Source organism: Ailuropoda melanoleuca, chromosome 1 (genome assembly GCF_002007445.2).
Source record: "Ailuropoda melanoleuca isolate Jingjing chromosome 1, ASM200744v2, whole genome shotgun sequence".
Lineage (NCBI taxonomy): Eukaryota > Metazoa > Chordata > Mammalia > Carnivora > Ursidae > Ailuropoda > Ailuropoda melanoleuca.
In genome coordinates this window covers 117,182,784-117,198,120 of record NC_048218.1, presented here as the reverse complement: position 1 = coordinate 117,198,120, position 15,337 = coordinate 117,182,784, and the positions used below count along the sequence as shown (strand labels likewise).

The 15,337-nt window shown below is 37.9% G+C and overlaps 1 protein-coding gene across 3 annotated transcripts; it reads left to right on the top strand.

Annotated features, from left to right (window-relative positions):
• The first annotated feature begins 6,566 nt into the window (after positions 1-6,566).
• On the top strand, positions 6,567-14,106 carry SEC61G (SEC61 translocon subunit gamma). Of its 3 annotated transcripts, none has more exons than XM_002924632.4 (4): positions 6,568-6,718; positions 8,392-8,490; positions 9,603-9,705; positions 13,909-14,106. In XM_002924632.4, the coding sequence occupies exons 2-4, from the start codon at positions 8,397-8,399 to the stop codon at positions 13,916-13,918; spliced, it is 207 nt and encodes a 68-aa protein (XP_002924678.1). In that variant the 5' UTR covers positions 6,568-6,718; positions 8,392-8,396; the 3' UTR covers positions 13,919-14,106. The 3 variants fall into 3 exon arrangements, with proteins under 3 accessions (XP_034521464.1, XP_002924678.1, XP_034521463.1); XM_034665572.1 differs by lacking the exon at positions 6,568-6,718 and adding an exon at positions 6,791-6,833; XM_034665573.1 differs by lacking the exon at positions 13,909-14,106 and having other exon boundaries at positions 6,567-6,718; positions 9,603-9,709.
• Positions 14,107-15,337: the final 1,231 nt, after the last annotated feature.

The following is a 15,337-nucleotide window of genomic DNA, read 5'->3' as shown; positions in this document are numbered from 1 at the left end:
TAATTTGTTTTTTGATTTCCTGGTTTATCGAGTCATTCTTGAGCAGGATGGTTCTTAGCCTCCAAGTGTTTGAGTTTCTTCCAGGTTTTTCCTTGTGGTTGAGTTCCAATTTCAGAGCGTTGTGGTCTGAGAATATGCAGGGGATAATTTCAATCTTTTGGTATTGGCTGAGACCTGTTTTGTGTCCCAGAGCATGATCTATTCTTGAGAATGTTCCATGGGCATTTGAATAGAATGAGTATTCTTTGGTTCTGGGGTGTAGTGTTCTATATATATCTATGAGGTCCAACTCGTCGAGTATGGCATTCAAAGCCTTTGATTCTTTGCTTAGTTTTTGCCAGGGTGTTCTGTCTATTTCTGATAGTGGGGTGTTGAGGTCCCCTACTATTACTGTGTTCTTATCTATATGTCTCTTTATTTTGGTTAAGAGTTGGCTTGTGTATCTTGCTGCTCCCCTGTTGGGGGCATATATATTAATAATTGTCATATCCACTTGTTGAATACTTCCTTTAAGAATAATATAGTGCCCTTCTGTATCTCTCTCTATGGCCTCTAGTTTAAAATCCAGTCTATCTGATATGAGAATTGCTACTCCAGCTTTCTTTTGAGGTCCATTTGCGTGGAAGATGGTACTCCATCCCCTTACTCTAAGTCTGAATGCATCTTTGGGTTCAAAATGAGTCTCTTGTAGACAGCAAATGGATGGGTCATGTCTTTTTATCCAATCTGCAACCCTGTGGCGTTTTATGGGAGAGTTTAAGCCATTTAGATTGATAGAGATTATTGACAGATATGATTTTAATGATGCCATTTCTCTTTAAAGTCTTTGTATCGGTTGTGACTTGCTGCTCTGTATCACTCTTGGGGCCTTTTTACCTTTATAGAGCCCCCCTTAATATCTCCTGTAGGGCTGGTTTCGTTTACGAAATTGGTTAATGATTGGTGATTTTGGAACGTCTTTATTTCTCCATCAATTCTGAATGACAGCTTTGCTGGATTAATAATTAATTAATTTTTAAAAAGACCTTGATCAGAGATATAGACTTGTCAGTAATTTACTCATAGTAGTCAAAACCCCAAGAATCAACTGAAAAGTCTAAAATGCAAGAACCATTTGAGAATGGAACTCTTAGGAACATAAATATCTAAGAAAATGCCAAAGACTGGTTGATTATTCAGGTATACTAATGTCTCCTTCCTCCTCTGGCAAACAATGGAACTATGTTTCCTATGACTTCTCTAGTTCAGTGAAGCCATACTGGTGAGTTCTGGTTAATGAGATTTAGGGGAAAGTGATGGGTGCTGTTTTCAGGCCTCTAAGGTTTCACTCAAGCCTCCACATTCTTTCTCTTCCTTCGTCTCCTGGCTGGATGCAAACGAGACACCGGAAGACTCCAAAGCCCTAGAAATTGGCAGCACTATACGATTTAAGGAGCCTGAGATGCTAAATGACTGTGTAAAACAGACCACATCCCTACCTCAAGCCCACCTTAGACTGGGTCGGGCAAGAAATAAACAGTGTTAAATCAGACATTGCATCCATGTGTTAGAGCAGTTAGCCTCCCTTGACCATACAGAACCAGTGCAGGAAACAAAGTCTCTGAAGGAGACTCAGAAATGGTCAGGAAAGTGCTTTTTTGTTTTTGTTTTTAATTATCCTGAAGTGAAGGTAGCAGAGAGTTTCAAGAGGAAATAGTCGATGATGTCAAATGCTGTAGAGAACTACCAAGAATTGTTTATTAGAACTGACAGTGTAGGGTTGCTGGTAATTAAGTATATGCCATCCAAATCTCTCCAGTCATTTTCATTGCTCTATTCTAGTTATTGTGTTTATGGGGAATTAAGACAGAATAACTTCTTTAAAGTACTTTAAAAACTGTATTTGACCTGATCATATTTAACTCTAAAATATTTTTGCTCCAAAGACTCTTTGTTTCTATGTCCAATCTTTAATTTTTTCTGGAGCTCTAGGAACATTCACGATTTTGTATTTCTCCAAGTGTAGGTCTACTATGGTTATGGGGCATCAGCTTCTCCCTTTAACAAAATGTAGCTCTTCCCAGTTTCTGATACTTAGATGAGATAATATACAACAAAAAGATGGATGCTATGGGGTCCTTGGTTCTTCACAGATCCTCCCTGCTCCCCACCTTTTTGTTGTGTGGTACTCACTTTATAAAATTACTATCTTAGAGGGAAAATAAAATATAAATTCCCAAGAAGAGGGATTTAAAGGAAGCCTAGTAAAAGGAAATAGAGAGTTGGGAGAATAAGGAGGGGCGGGATGTTACAGAGGAATTAACAGATAAGAGAACAAAACCACATAAGCCTAGTTGAAGCAAGGGAACAAGTAAGAGAACATCAGAGCTGACACAAGTCAAGTAAGTTTAGCTGTTGTGACATCAGGATCACAATGGCGAGCTCTGTAACTAGCATTTGTTTCTGCAGGCAGGGCCAAACCAGCAGGGGTTTGTTCCCACCACTTGAATATTGAAGCACAGCTTCCTAGGGATTGGCTCTAAGGTGGGAAGATCCCTAAAACCCAGGATATGGTAGAGTTTTACTATCCCTTCATGAAATATCTTATTACCTTAAGAAAAAAAAAGAACTTTGAAGTTTGAAAATGTAAACTAGTAAGAACTGTCAATGGTAATAAAATTAAACATCAGCAAATCTGAATTAGCCTTTTCCTAAACACAGACATATGTACATACATATATATATCACATCGTATGATACAATATTATTTTGTAACAAAAAATAGAACTTCTTAAATTACTGCAATGAGAACTCATATGTTTTCAATACCCACTTTGAAGATGTAAAGATGTAATTTTTAACTCTCCTTCAAATAAGCAAAGAGAGCTTGCGTTCAAGGAAAATAAATGTAAAAAATATCATATATCCCATTTGCAATTAAAGGTTATATTTTCCTACTTTAAGGAACAAAAGATGAAAACTCTGGGTAAAATATTCATTAACCTAACCAGAGGCTTTATCACTTAAACGTGGTGTTTTAAAAAATTCTCTATCTACACAGGGTTTTTAACCTTTTCTTCCTTCACACAGAGATTCAGGAATCTAAATGGAGCATTAATTTGGCTTATCTCAAATGACACCATTAGTATTTCACTGATATTTTTAAATTAAGGACTTAATTTTAAATTAAGGACTATTTCCTCTTGAATTTTAAATTAAAATTTCTACCACATATACTTTCCATTTATATTCATCATTATTTGTCAGACCAAAATTTTAAAAACTTGACTTAGTGATCTGTGTATACTCTCCCCCGTATTACAAAAAATTTTATATGTAAAAATTGTTCAGTGAATACCCACACCACCACAACTAAGAGTCTATATTTAACCTTTACTGTATTTGCTTTATCACTTACATATCCATTCCTCTAGCAAACCATGAATCCACCTTTTTACCTAAGTAAACTGCAGATAATTGTATACTTCACTCCAGTTTAACCAGAGTTCAATATTTGTTTATAGTGCTTTAGTTGCTGAGACAAATTTTACATAAAGTAGAATGCAGAGACCTTAAGAGTACTATTTGTTGAGCTGTGAGAAATTCATACACGTGTTACTATGGACTGAGCGTTTGAACTACCCACATTCATTTGTGGAAGTACTACTGTGATTGAGTTGGGGCCTTTGGGAGGTAATTAGGTAATGAGGGTGGAGCCCAATGAACGGATTAGTATCCATATAAGGGCAAGGACTAGCACTCTCCCAGCCCCATGAGGATACAAAGAGAGGACAGTCCTCTGTAAACAAGAGGTCCTCTACCAAGAACGCGACCATGCTGGCACCCTAATCTGGTACTTCTATCCTCCAGAACTGTGAGAAATAGATGGTTATGGTTTAAGCCATCCAGTCTAGGGTATGTTGTTATGCAGTCTGAACTAAGACATCCAAAGTATGCACTCTTTCTCAGACTTCTTTCACTCACCATGTTTTTGATGTTCATCGGTATTGTTGCATATATACATTTTTTTCTCTCTCAATTGTATAGTAGCATTTAATTGTGGAAATATACCTTTTTGTTTAATCTGTTCTTTTTTTAAGGTTTTTATTTTAATTCCAGTTAGTTAACATATAGTGTTAGATTAGTGTCAGGTATACAATATAGTAATTCAACAGTTCTATACATCATATTATCTATTCTTTTGATGGACTTCTGAATCACTTTAGTTTTTTTGACTATTACAAATAAACCTGATATATTCTTGTACAAGTCTTTGGGTGAATATATTTTCATGTATCTTCAGTAAACACCTGAAATTGGAATTATGAGGTAATATGTGTGGTTAGTTTTATAACACACTGCCAAACGTTTTCCAAAAAGATGGCATCATTTTACTCTCCTACCAGCAACAAGAGTTCTGATTGGTCTCTATTTATGCCCAAATGTGATGTCATCAACATTTTTAACCATTCTTGTGGGTCTGTAGTAGTATCTTTAAAGATTTGATAACTATATTCTCATTATCATTCAGTTCAAGTTATGTTCAAATTTCCCTTGTGATTTCTTCTTTGACCCATGATTTATTTAGAAGGATGTTAATTTCCCAACACTTGGATTTATCTGGTTATCTGGTTGTTACAGATTTAATTCTGTAATAGAGAAAACAATGCATGATTTGAATCTGTTTTTATATTTAAGATTTATTTTATGCCCCAGTATGTTCTCTCTTGGTGAAGTACATTTTCTCGAAGAGAATGTACATGCAGTTTTGGCGGCTGGGGTGGGGGGAGTACTGTTCCATTTATAAATTAGTAGGTCAATGTAGTTGATCATGTTCAGATCTTGAATTTCTTTACAGATTTTTCTTTTCTAATTCCATTAAGTGCTGAAAGAAATTGTTAAAATCTCCTACTTGTTTGTAGATATGTCTTTTTGTTAATTTTTGTTTCATGTCGTTTGAAGATGAGTTATTGAGGGCACACACACTTATGAATGATACAAGTGTCTGATGAACTGACCTTTTATCACTATGAAATGCTCCTTTTTACCTCCAGTAATTCCCCTTGCTAAAATTTATATGAGCTAATATTATCTGCTATAAACAAACCCTGGCACTAAATTCTGACACTATCTTCTCATAGTTTCCATTTCCATCTATTTACTTACAACTGATGCCTTGGGTGCACCCATGCAATCAGCATGTAGCCAAATCTTTGGGGTTTAAATCCACTTTGACTTGTTCAGGGGAATTTTTAAATATAAACATTACATTTAGATGTAATACAATTATAAATGTGGTTATATTTAGTTTTCCTGTTTTATTATTTGGTTTTTTTTTTCCTTACTGCTTTGTTTTTTCGTTTTTTTATGTTCCTCCTTTCCTGTGTCCTTTTGGATGAACTGTGTTATTTCTTTGAACGCCATTCTAGTACATTATTGGCTTTTCAGCTATATCACTTTAGAATTATTTATTTTTAGTGGTTTCATTCTTAGTACTATACCACTTAGGTATTGATTCAATGTATTAGAGGTCAGAAGCCTAGTATTTAAGACCTTCTCCATACACTCTACTGCGGGTGGTCCATACACATGGCAAAGTTTATAGGGACACTCTGTCTCAGTCCTAAGAGTCACTTTTAAATTCTGAAGAGACCTGGGTGTATGAATAATTCTTCATCCCTAGGATTTCAGCCCCTGTGTCATCTCCGTAGAGTCCTTATAAGGCCCATCTAAGGGAATCCTCTCTTGATCCCACCATCTTTTTTTTCTCTCTCTCTCTTCACAACACCCCCCTTTATTTGCTATGTAGCATTTATACAAACTTTATCTCTCCTTGCACTGCAAATTCTCTTAACTAGACCACAAGAAGCTCCACGAAGGTCTTATACAGTGCTCAATAAATACTTACAGGTGTTCAAATAATTGTCCAAATAATGATTCATTCTAAAAACAAAATCACAGGTCGACAAGCTCACCCGTTACCACCAAATGAGTTCGTAATATTCACAGCATAGTCAGATAACATATATATATGATATATATATAATATATATCATATATATACACACACACACACACACACACACATTATAACCACTTCTCCAAACCAAACCTAGAGTATACCCAATGATGGACTCAATTCCAGACAGAGTCCCAAGACTGATACTGAAGGCAGGCCAGGTTTAGGGGCTGGAGACTGTTCCGAGCTAGGTCGGTCATAATGTGATTATGTTGCCTGTAAACTTCATCTTGATCAATAAAATTGAGTACATGTAAAAAGTACGGACAGTCAGGAGTCCGCGAACAAGATGAACTGCAGAAACCTCAGAAATCATACAAATGGAATCCGATTAGCAGAGATTTACGCAGTTCGTGTCCAATAGCGCAGGGACCGCGCAAGGCCGCAGGGCGGTCCTTGCTACGTGACCGCGAACAGGGTGTGAACGAGCCGCTGGGGCGCCGGCCACTCGGGGAAGCAAAGAGCAGACGCCCGCAGAAGAAAACCACGCCCCAAGAGCGGACGTCATCACGCGCCGCAGCGTACCTCTTCCGGGACGCGTGTCCGAGCCGGGCTTCGAGCTGCGCCTGCGTCTGCTCACTGACGTCTCCGCGTCTGAGGCACCAATGAAGGGAAGCGTGGGCGGGCTAGAGGTCTGAGAATCGGTTTCCGGTTCCGGTGGCCGTGGGTCAGTCCGCTGTTGTGCTACGTGTCGCTGGCGTGTGAGGTGTTGGTAAGCAGGTGAGGCTGTGTCTGTCTCCTGGTGGGTTTGAGGATGAGCCCTTTGTGACTGGCGGCGGCGGCGGCGGGGTGGGCGAGCCGGCGGGTGTCGCGGGGAGGCTGTCCGGGGCAGGCGGTAAGAAGGGCCGGTCGCTCGGGTCTGGGGCCGAGGTGCGGCGCTTTCCGCTGCCCACACACCTGCTCGCACGGCCCTCTGCGGACCTCAGCCTCCGAGATCCGGAAGGAGACTGGCTCCGATGGCCGCCGGACCTTCAGCGCTGAAAGCCCTGGCCCGGGCTGCGGCTTCCTGGCTGTTCGCCCTCGGCCTTCTCTGTGTGCAGCTCCTGCTGTGTTGGAGGCTGCCGGCGTCGTCCGGCCTCGCTCAGAGCTGGTGGGCTGCCGCCCGAGTTCTTCCGGGGTTGGCTTTGGGGACTAGGGTGTCGGAGGAGCTGTAGTCGGCTCTGGCCCTAGCACCGCTTCTGTGGGCTGTAGTGGGAGGACTGGTCTCGGTTCTAGATCGAGAGATGAGAGAGTGTCATTGGACCCCCTCCTCTGCAAGTGAGTGCAGTGTGTTGTGCTTGCCCCCCGAAGAAAGAGCCTTAGCTCTCTCCAGGACAGCTATAAAGTTTAAGCCCCCTGGATTTGAAGAATAAACTTCAGTGAAATACTAAGAAAACACGCATGCTTTTGAAGGGACCCCGAGTGTTTATAGAATTTTATTCCACCTACCCACCCTAGGTGAGGACAGTGGAGCTTAGAGAGTTTATATTTCATAGACCGGGATTTGAACCACTCGCTGCTCTTTCAGTGGCACTCATTCATTGATTAAACAGAAATTTATTGAGTATTCATGTACCTGGCCATTGTTCTAAACACTAGAGATAAAGTAAGATGCAAGGAATAAATGGGCCTCATTTTTTCATAAGTAATGGCTCTCAAAGCTGAGATTAGGTGGTATTTCCCTATTGGGCGATGGCGGACTCAGAAGAACCTAGGTGATGAAATATACAGTGGTGTTTTCTTGAAAGTGTGTCCAGCCTAAAGGTTTGGAGTTTAGGTGATAGCTTCCCGGCATCTGGATCTTGGTTTAGTCAGTCTTCTGGTTTTGTAAGTTTGATAGATGTGTTCCACACAGACGACTCTTTTCTGAAAGTGTTGTGTGGCCATGGTTTAGAACAATCAGATTGAAATCCATGTTGCCTCTAGTCTAGAGTCTTGCAGCACCATAGTTGGCCTTCAGTGCACTTGACATTGGTTTCTGAGAGTTGAAGATAAGATGCAGAAAATATTTGTTGGATCCCAACATTGCTGGTTCCTTAGCAGGAATAATGAGAAGACCGCAGTGGTTAAGGAAAGGATGTTATTTAACTTGTTTAAATAACAAGTTTAACTTCAAAATATGTTATTTAACTTATTTAACTTGTTATGTTAGGAGCATAAAAGCATGGTAAGATCTGTGCTTTTTTTAAATTGCCTTTGATCTGATATTTCCCTGGAGTTTGTAAAAAATAATATCAGTTTAGGCTTGGAATCTGTAATTTTTTTTGTTTTGTTTTATGAGAGAGAATTGACTCATCTCAGACATGAATTCATGGCTAGTCTCCTTTACATTGTGATATAACTGAGCAAGTACTTAACTTTATGGTAAGTAATACCAGTGAGTATCTCTTTACTTTTTTGTTTTGTTTAAATAGGCATCATGGATCAGGTAATGCAGTTCGTTGAGCCAAGTCGGCAGTTTGTGAAGGACTCGATTCGGCTAGTTAAAAGATGCACTAAACCTGATAGAAAAGGTAATAGTTTTAAAATGGGGGGAAAGATTAAATCTTTGCATTTTTATTAAGTCTTTTCTTTGATATCTTCCTGTTTAATAACGCTTGCATTATTTTCATCAACATTTGTAGTGATTTATTTTGCTTTATTGCTTTTTAATAGTCACTTTTTCCTAGATTTTATATAATTTTTTACACTTTACAGATTTTTCTGTTTTATGTATTTTCAAATGGTGAAAGATTATTACAGTCTTGTTTTCCATGTTAGGTTTGCCTTAGTCATAGTTAATGACTTTAGAGATTTTAGTATCTTCCACATTTCCACTCTGGAATATCTTTTGGAGTCCTCCCTGCTCTGCTACTGCCGCCTTCCCATTTCCTCCCCTAAACAAAACCTTAACGTGAAATCAACAGTATAGTTGTTGCCAACCTAGAGAATTAAATTCTTTTATCATAATTCATCTGTTAAAAGGCGCATCAGAATTTTTTTACCTTTATTCATTTGAGTGCTGCCTGAAGTTAGGAGCTGGGAATGTAAAAGAGAATTTATTAATTATAGTATATATGTAGTATAATATATAAAAGCATGTCATAGAGAATAGTCCTTGCTCTTGGGTAGTTTAGAGTCTTTCAGGGAAGACAGTCATGAATGGCAATTATCACTTTAATTACAGCTATGGAGTTTGATTTCTCAAGCTTTATTTCTGGCTTCATTATATCAAAGACAACAGACCTGTTGTTTATAAAAAAAAAAAGTCATGTTCTGTGTTTCTATAATTAATACTTTTAGCAGTATAACAACTTTTACAACATACACTGTGTATTTCTTTTATTCATGTTTCATTTCTTTTGGTATTCTCTTCATTTGCAAAGAGTATTTTGCTGCTTATTGATGAATTCACTAGCATGAGCAGACACTTTATTTCTATGTCCTTAAATATCAATAAAATACTAAAATTTAAAATCTGTGAAGCAATTTATTTCTTAATATCACGTTTTGTTTAATTTAAAATGATATATTTACTATCAGGAGAAATGTACACCAGTAAGTTTATTTTTGTCACTTAGTTTTCTCTCCTATACTTGCAATGACAATGCAAAAAATAATCTAAATTTTGTGTTTTTAAATCCAGAATTCCAGAAGATTGCCATGGCAACAGCAATAGGATTTGCTATAATGGGATTCATTGGCTTTTTTGTGAAATTGATCCATATCCCTATTAATAACATCATTGTGTAAGTAAACTTTGGGAAGTAGAAAATATCTAGGATAGAATACAAATTGAAGGGTGGGGAGCCTGGGTGGCTTAATTGTAAAGCATCTGCCTTCAGCCCAGGGTGTGATCCCGGTGTTCTGAAATTGAGCCCCTCCGCTGGGAGCCTGCTTCTTCCTCTCCTACTCCCCCTGCTTGTGTTCCCTCTCTCGCTGGATGTCTCTCTCTCTGTCAAATAAATAAATGCAATCTTTAAAAAACAAACAAACAAACAAACAAATTGAAGGGGCACCTGAGTGGCTCAGTTGGCTAAGCGTCTGACTCTTGATTTTGGCTCAGGTCATGATCTCAGGGTCATGAGATCGAGCCCCACGTCAGGCTCCTCTTGGAGAGTTTGCTGGAGATTCTCTGTCTCCCTCGGGCTCTCCCCCTGCTCACATGTGCTCGCTTGCTCTCTCTCTCTCTCTCAAATGAGTCTTTAAAAAAATTGAAATTGTTTGAGTTGACAGCCTGCTTTTTGTTAATACATAGGTATGTCTTTTGACTAATGCTGCCAGAGTCTACTGGTATTTTTTTGAGTACTCGATAATTAGGAGTGATTTTATATGCTCTACAATCTTTATAGCAACTCTGAGATAGGAATGATTTTCTTTAATAAATAAAATTTTATAGTGTCAAGGAAGTGAGTTAAAAGCACTCAGTATGTGATACAGCCAGTGACAGAACCAGTAGTCAAATTTAAGTCTTCTTTATGCTGTATATTAACTTGTTGGTTTTTAAGGTGCAGAAGAAATGCTCCCTGTCTGAAAATCACTACCTTGATGTAGTTCACACTAGACTAGATCTCGTAGGTTCGGATCCTCTTTTATTTTTACTTAATAGCTGTCATGACCTTGGACAATGTACTTAGCTCTTCTATGCCCAGTTTATTCCATAAGACTGAAGCTCTTACTTAGATTATAATAAAGATTAATGACTTAAGTCATGTAGAACCCTAGAAAACAATTTGGGGAAGAACTGAAATGGAAGTTGTTGTGACTGTCTTCAGCCACTGGTACTAATGGAGAGTTTCTTAACCTTTAGTATGTTAGAGCGGAGAAGAAGATACTGAGAAACACTGGGATTACTTTATTCTTTCCTAAATGCTTTTCTTTTCCAGTTGATTACAACTTATGGAGAAACCTAATGGCAGTGAGCAATTAGAATAGTTCAGTTTTAGGCATTTTGTCAGAGAGAGCACAAACAGGGGAAGCAGCAGGCAGAGGGAGAAGCAGGCTCCCTACTGAGCAAGGAACCTGATACAGGACTCGATCCCAGGACCCTGGGAACATCACCTGAGCCACCCAGGTGTCCCAGTTTTAGGTATTTTCGTTTGGTGTAAAGACTTAGTATGAGTTGCGCTATTTACTTCTCTGTGATTCTCGTATTTAATTAATCTGAGCTTTATCTGTCATTTAAAGGTAGTGATACCTGTTAGGCTTATTCTGTGGGATAGGGAGGTATGGAACAATTATTTAGAAGAGCTTTGTAAGCTAAATCTTTTAAGTCCTAGGTACTTTACTATAGATCCTGGTGGAATTTGTCTTCTAAATGACAAGTGACGGCATGATATTACTGGTGAGGAATACCAGCTCTGGAATGCTGGAATCATAGAGAGAATACTCAGGTAGAATTAGGAAACCTGACACTCTGTGTCCCTAGGCTACACTTAACCTCATCAGTAAGCAGAAGGGGTGGGGTGGGTTTCTGTGAAGTCCCTTCTTTTCCACACAGCTCAGTGTCTCTGGCTTCCCATTTCAGTGTCAGATTTAATTGATACAGTTAATATTTTCAGTTGATAGGGAACTTGTTTCTTGTAAACACCCCTCATTGTTCTTCGGTTTACCCTTTGGAATAATATCTGTCTCTTTCTTTCAGTATTTTGTTATATGAGTGCTTTTTACATTTTTTCCCCAGCCTTCAGTTAATACTGTCTTTTTAACTCTCTCTTGCCAGACATTACTGTCTGCCTTGAGTCGTTGATAGGGCCTGTCTCTAACCTTAGATTATGAGTTCTGAGATAATCCTTTTGTAGATACTTACACACACACACTCTCAAAAATGTTAATATACATAAAATGTTAATATATGTAAATATATATGTGTGTATATGTAATCTGTAGTGTGTGTTATACTGCAGAGCCTAGTCCATTGTACTCTTTCCGGTACCCATGAGAAGCAGTCAGTAAGTGTTTGTTGATGTAAGTGAACAGCTTATGGTTCTTTATCTTTTCTGATGGTCGTGGTGGTAATAGTAATCTCTAACATTTACTGGGCAAGCGTGCCAGGGACTGTTCCTGCTTTGGTCAGCTCCCTTAATCCTCGTGACACTTCTGTGAGGCTAGCATGACTATTTTCATTTTATAGATGAAGAAACTGAGGCATGAAGAGTGAATACTTAAGTTGCTTGGCTGGTAAGCGGTAAAGCAGTGTATAAAACCCAGGCCGACTGACCCAAGAGCCTGTATATTTAACTGTTATTAAGAACCATCTTTCGTTCTGGCTCAGTTGAACCCTCCCCAGTCTGAGTCACGCTCCTTCCTTGATGCTTCAGTTTGCATTTCATCAGTCCTCTTAAAATCCAGTATTTTGGGTTGAATGCCTGCTACAGATGTTTTCTTGCTAGCGGCTAAAATCCTCAGACAGTTTCTCACAAATAACTGTTACAATAAATTTCCTTTATCTTGGGTTTAAACAGTTGGGGTGGTTTGTTTTAGCTTAAGAATGGAACATTATCCTTGTTAAATTCCTTTTTCCTAGATTCCCTTAGGGAAGACTTTTGAGTTTTTAATCTGTCCAGCATTGTTATTTATCCTAGTTTTGTACTAGAGAATCTTTTATTTCGTTGTCTAAGTGGTGGCCTGAAGTACTGTTTAGGACAGGCACCCTTAGTGTACCCTTTTGGATTGAGATTAGTCAGGTTGTCCCCAAGAGGGTTTTGAAACAAGTGTTCAGTTTCCTTTCTCTTAATTCTTTCCGTGGCAAACACACAATATCTTTTACCAATCTTAACCAGTCAGAGATTGTTCAACAGCTAGTTACTTAGAAAACTTGTCTTCTATTAACAAAATTGTTTCAGAGTTTAAGGAGTTAAAAATCTACCTTCACATAGTTTTTACATTAACATGAAGGCCAAATAAAACATTCTGTGAGAAAAGCTATCAAAACTTTTTCTTATGGTACTCTTCGACATCTAGAAAAGCAAAAGATCTTTTTTTCCTGCTTGAGAAGAGCATAAGCCACTGTTTTGGTTATTTAGGGATGATAGCAAATGAAATATAACTGCAAGCTTCTCTTTCATTAGGCTGAATTATCACTTTTTATTTCTGTTATGATAAAAGCTTTTCTATACAATTATAGCAGTCAAAAGTAATAGCTGTAGTATGATGATTTAAAGGACTTACATAGTTGTGGATATTTTAGTTACAGTAATACAATTTAATAACATAAACACTAAAAATAGTTAACATTAAAGCATATATTCAGGAGTATTTCTTTCAGGCATATTACTTTCATCTGGTAATACAATTATTTTTCTTTTTTTTAACATTACTAAACAATACTAGGGGTGCCTGGCGGGCTCAATCACTAGAGCGTGCCACCCTTGATCTCAAGGGTGGTGAGTTCAAGCCCCATATTGGGTGTGGAGCCTACTTAAAAAAAAAAAAAAAAATTAAACAATACTCAGCATACTGTTACAGTGTTTAGGCTTTTGAAATTTAGAAGTTTTTTTGTAGAAAGATTTTTGTTTTCATTATGGTTAAACCCCTGTTTTTTAGTGATTGTAGTTGGGAACGGTTGAGCTAGTTTTATTCTTTATTTTCAACTGACTGTATATCAGATTGAAAAACTTAACCACCTAACTGTCCTATATGTAATTCATATTTTCCATCTTGTTCAGAAAGACAAGACTGGTAAATAAGACTTAGACTGTTAAACACATTTCCGAAAAAAAAAAAAAGAGGATTCTGAGTTTTTAAGATAAGCTTATGCAGAAGCCATGTCATCTCTAAGCCTCTTTTCCATTCTGAGATTTCAAAGTACAGTTTCTTCCTTTTTATGCTCTCTTGGAGTTCTCAAATAACTGATTTTAGTTCCATAAAATTATAGCATATTACGTTTCAAATAATTATTGTTATTAAAATGTTCTATATACTCAAATGGACCATTTTTCTTTCTTTTACAGTGGCGGCTGAATACCTTTTTAGAAGTTTTTTTCATCTTGGACATTGGTGAATAAGTGAGGATTTGAGAAGCTCATGGAGTAAAAATTTGCCTATATGTTTTGTGTTTTTCTTTCATTTTTTGTCTTCCAAGGTGTTTTGTATTTGTAAATTACAACAGTTTCAAAATAAAGTTATCTTTTTCCATCATAGATATCAAATTTGATAGGCAAGAATGGGTTATTTTCCCTCCTTCCGTTCTTACTCTCCTTTCTTCTGTTCTTCATATTTTGCTTTATAGGAGAAATTAAAATGAAATACTGCACTTTCTGAGTGCACCTCTCTTGGATAAACATTTTCCTGTCATGGAAGAAGAAGCAGAGAAAGTAAAGGATGGTAAAGGTAATGAAAGAGTTTAAGGAGTTTTGTCCGTAAGCAGAATGCAAGCAGGTAGAGCTCCTGTAGAAGTTAGGTGCCAATGAAATAGCTTCCCGAAAATAACGATGAAAACTTCAGAGTGGGAGATCCTCTTCAGACAAACTAGTCACACTGTCATAAACATTTAGAGTTCTGAGATATGTGAAGAATTCACTGATGCTGGAATGTGAGATGAAAGATGCCATTCTTTCCCCTTTTAAAAAAAAGTAATGAGTTTATTCCCCTTTGGGGGGAGAGCCCCCAGTTTTTTTAGTCTGTTTGGTCTTTAGTTACTGTACTTTATTTCCCAAGTTCTAATATTTTTATAATAAATTGGTTAGCAGCACTGAGAATTGTTGAATTAGTATCTCCTACGTCTGAAACTAATATAACTAAGTTATACCTGAATAAAAAATGTTTTTAATTGGTTAGTAGCACATTTTTGATGAATGCCCTCTGATTCTTCATGAATAAGGTAGACAGAAGTTTGGTCTGGTTGGGCAGCGTTCCTCAGTTTTGGAACCCGTGCTCCCCAGAGCGAGGTCTGTTCTCATAGTAACTGATCTTCTGCCTGTTTTTGAAATGCTGCCAAGTACTTCAGCTTCCAATGAGTGGTTGTCTTCAAGGAACGAAAAATACAGCCTTGGATCTGTAATCATAGGGAGTCCATGTGGCCCCTTTTTACAGATACCAAGTTCCTTAAAGGCTAAAGTGTGTGTGTGTGCGCGCGCGCACACATGTACGTGCATGTGTATATATATGCACAAATGCGTATATTTGTACATACACGTAATACAGCATGCTGGAAAGTATTCTAAAATGCAGACTTGCTTTGCCTCTGGCAAATGTGTTTATCTTATTGGATAAGATAATTCTGAACAGTATTTTCTTGATAAAAGGTAATTATGAATCCCTGTTTATAGCATATATTATGGCTGTTCATTTTTTTGCTGGCTTGCTGGTTGACACACAGGTAAGGTGTTAAATACATATTTTATATTTATACATGTAAAATGAAGGCTGACCAGTAACTGA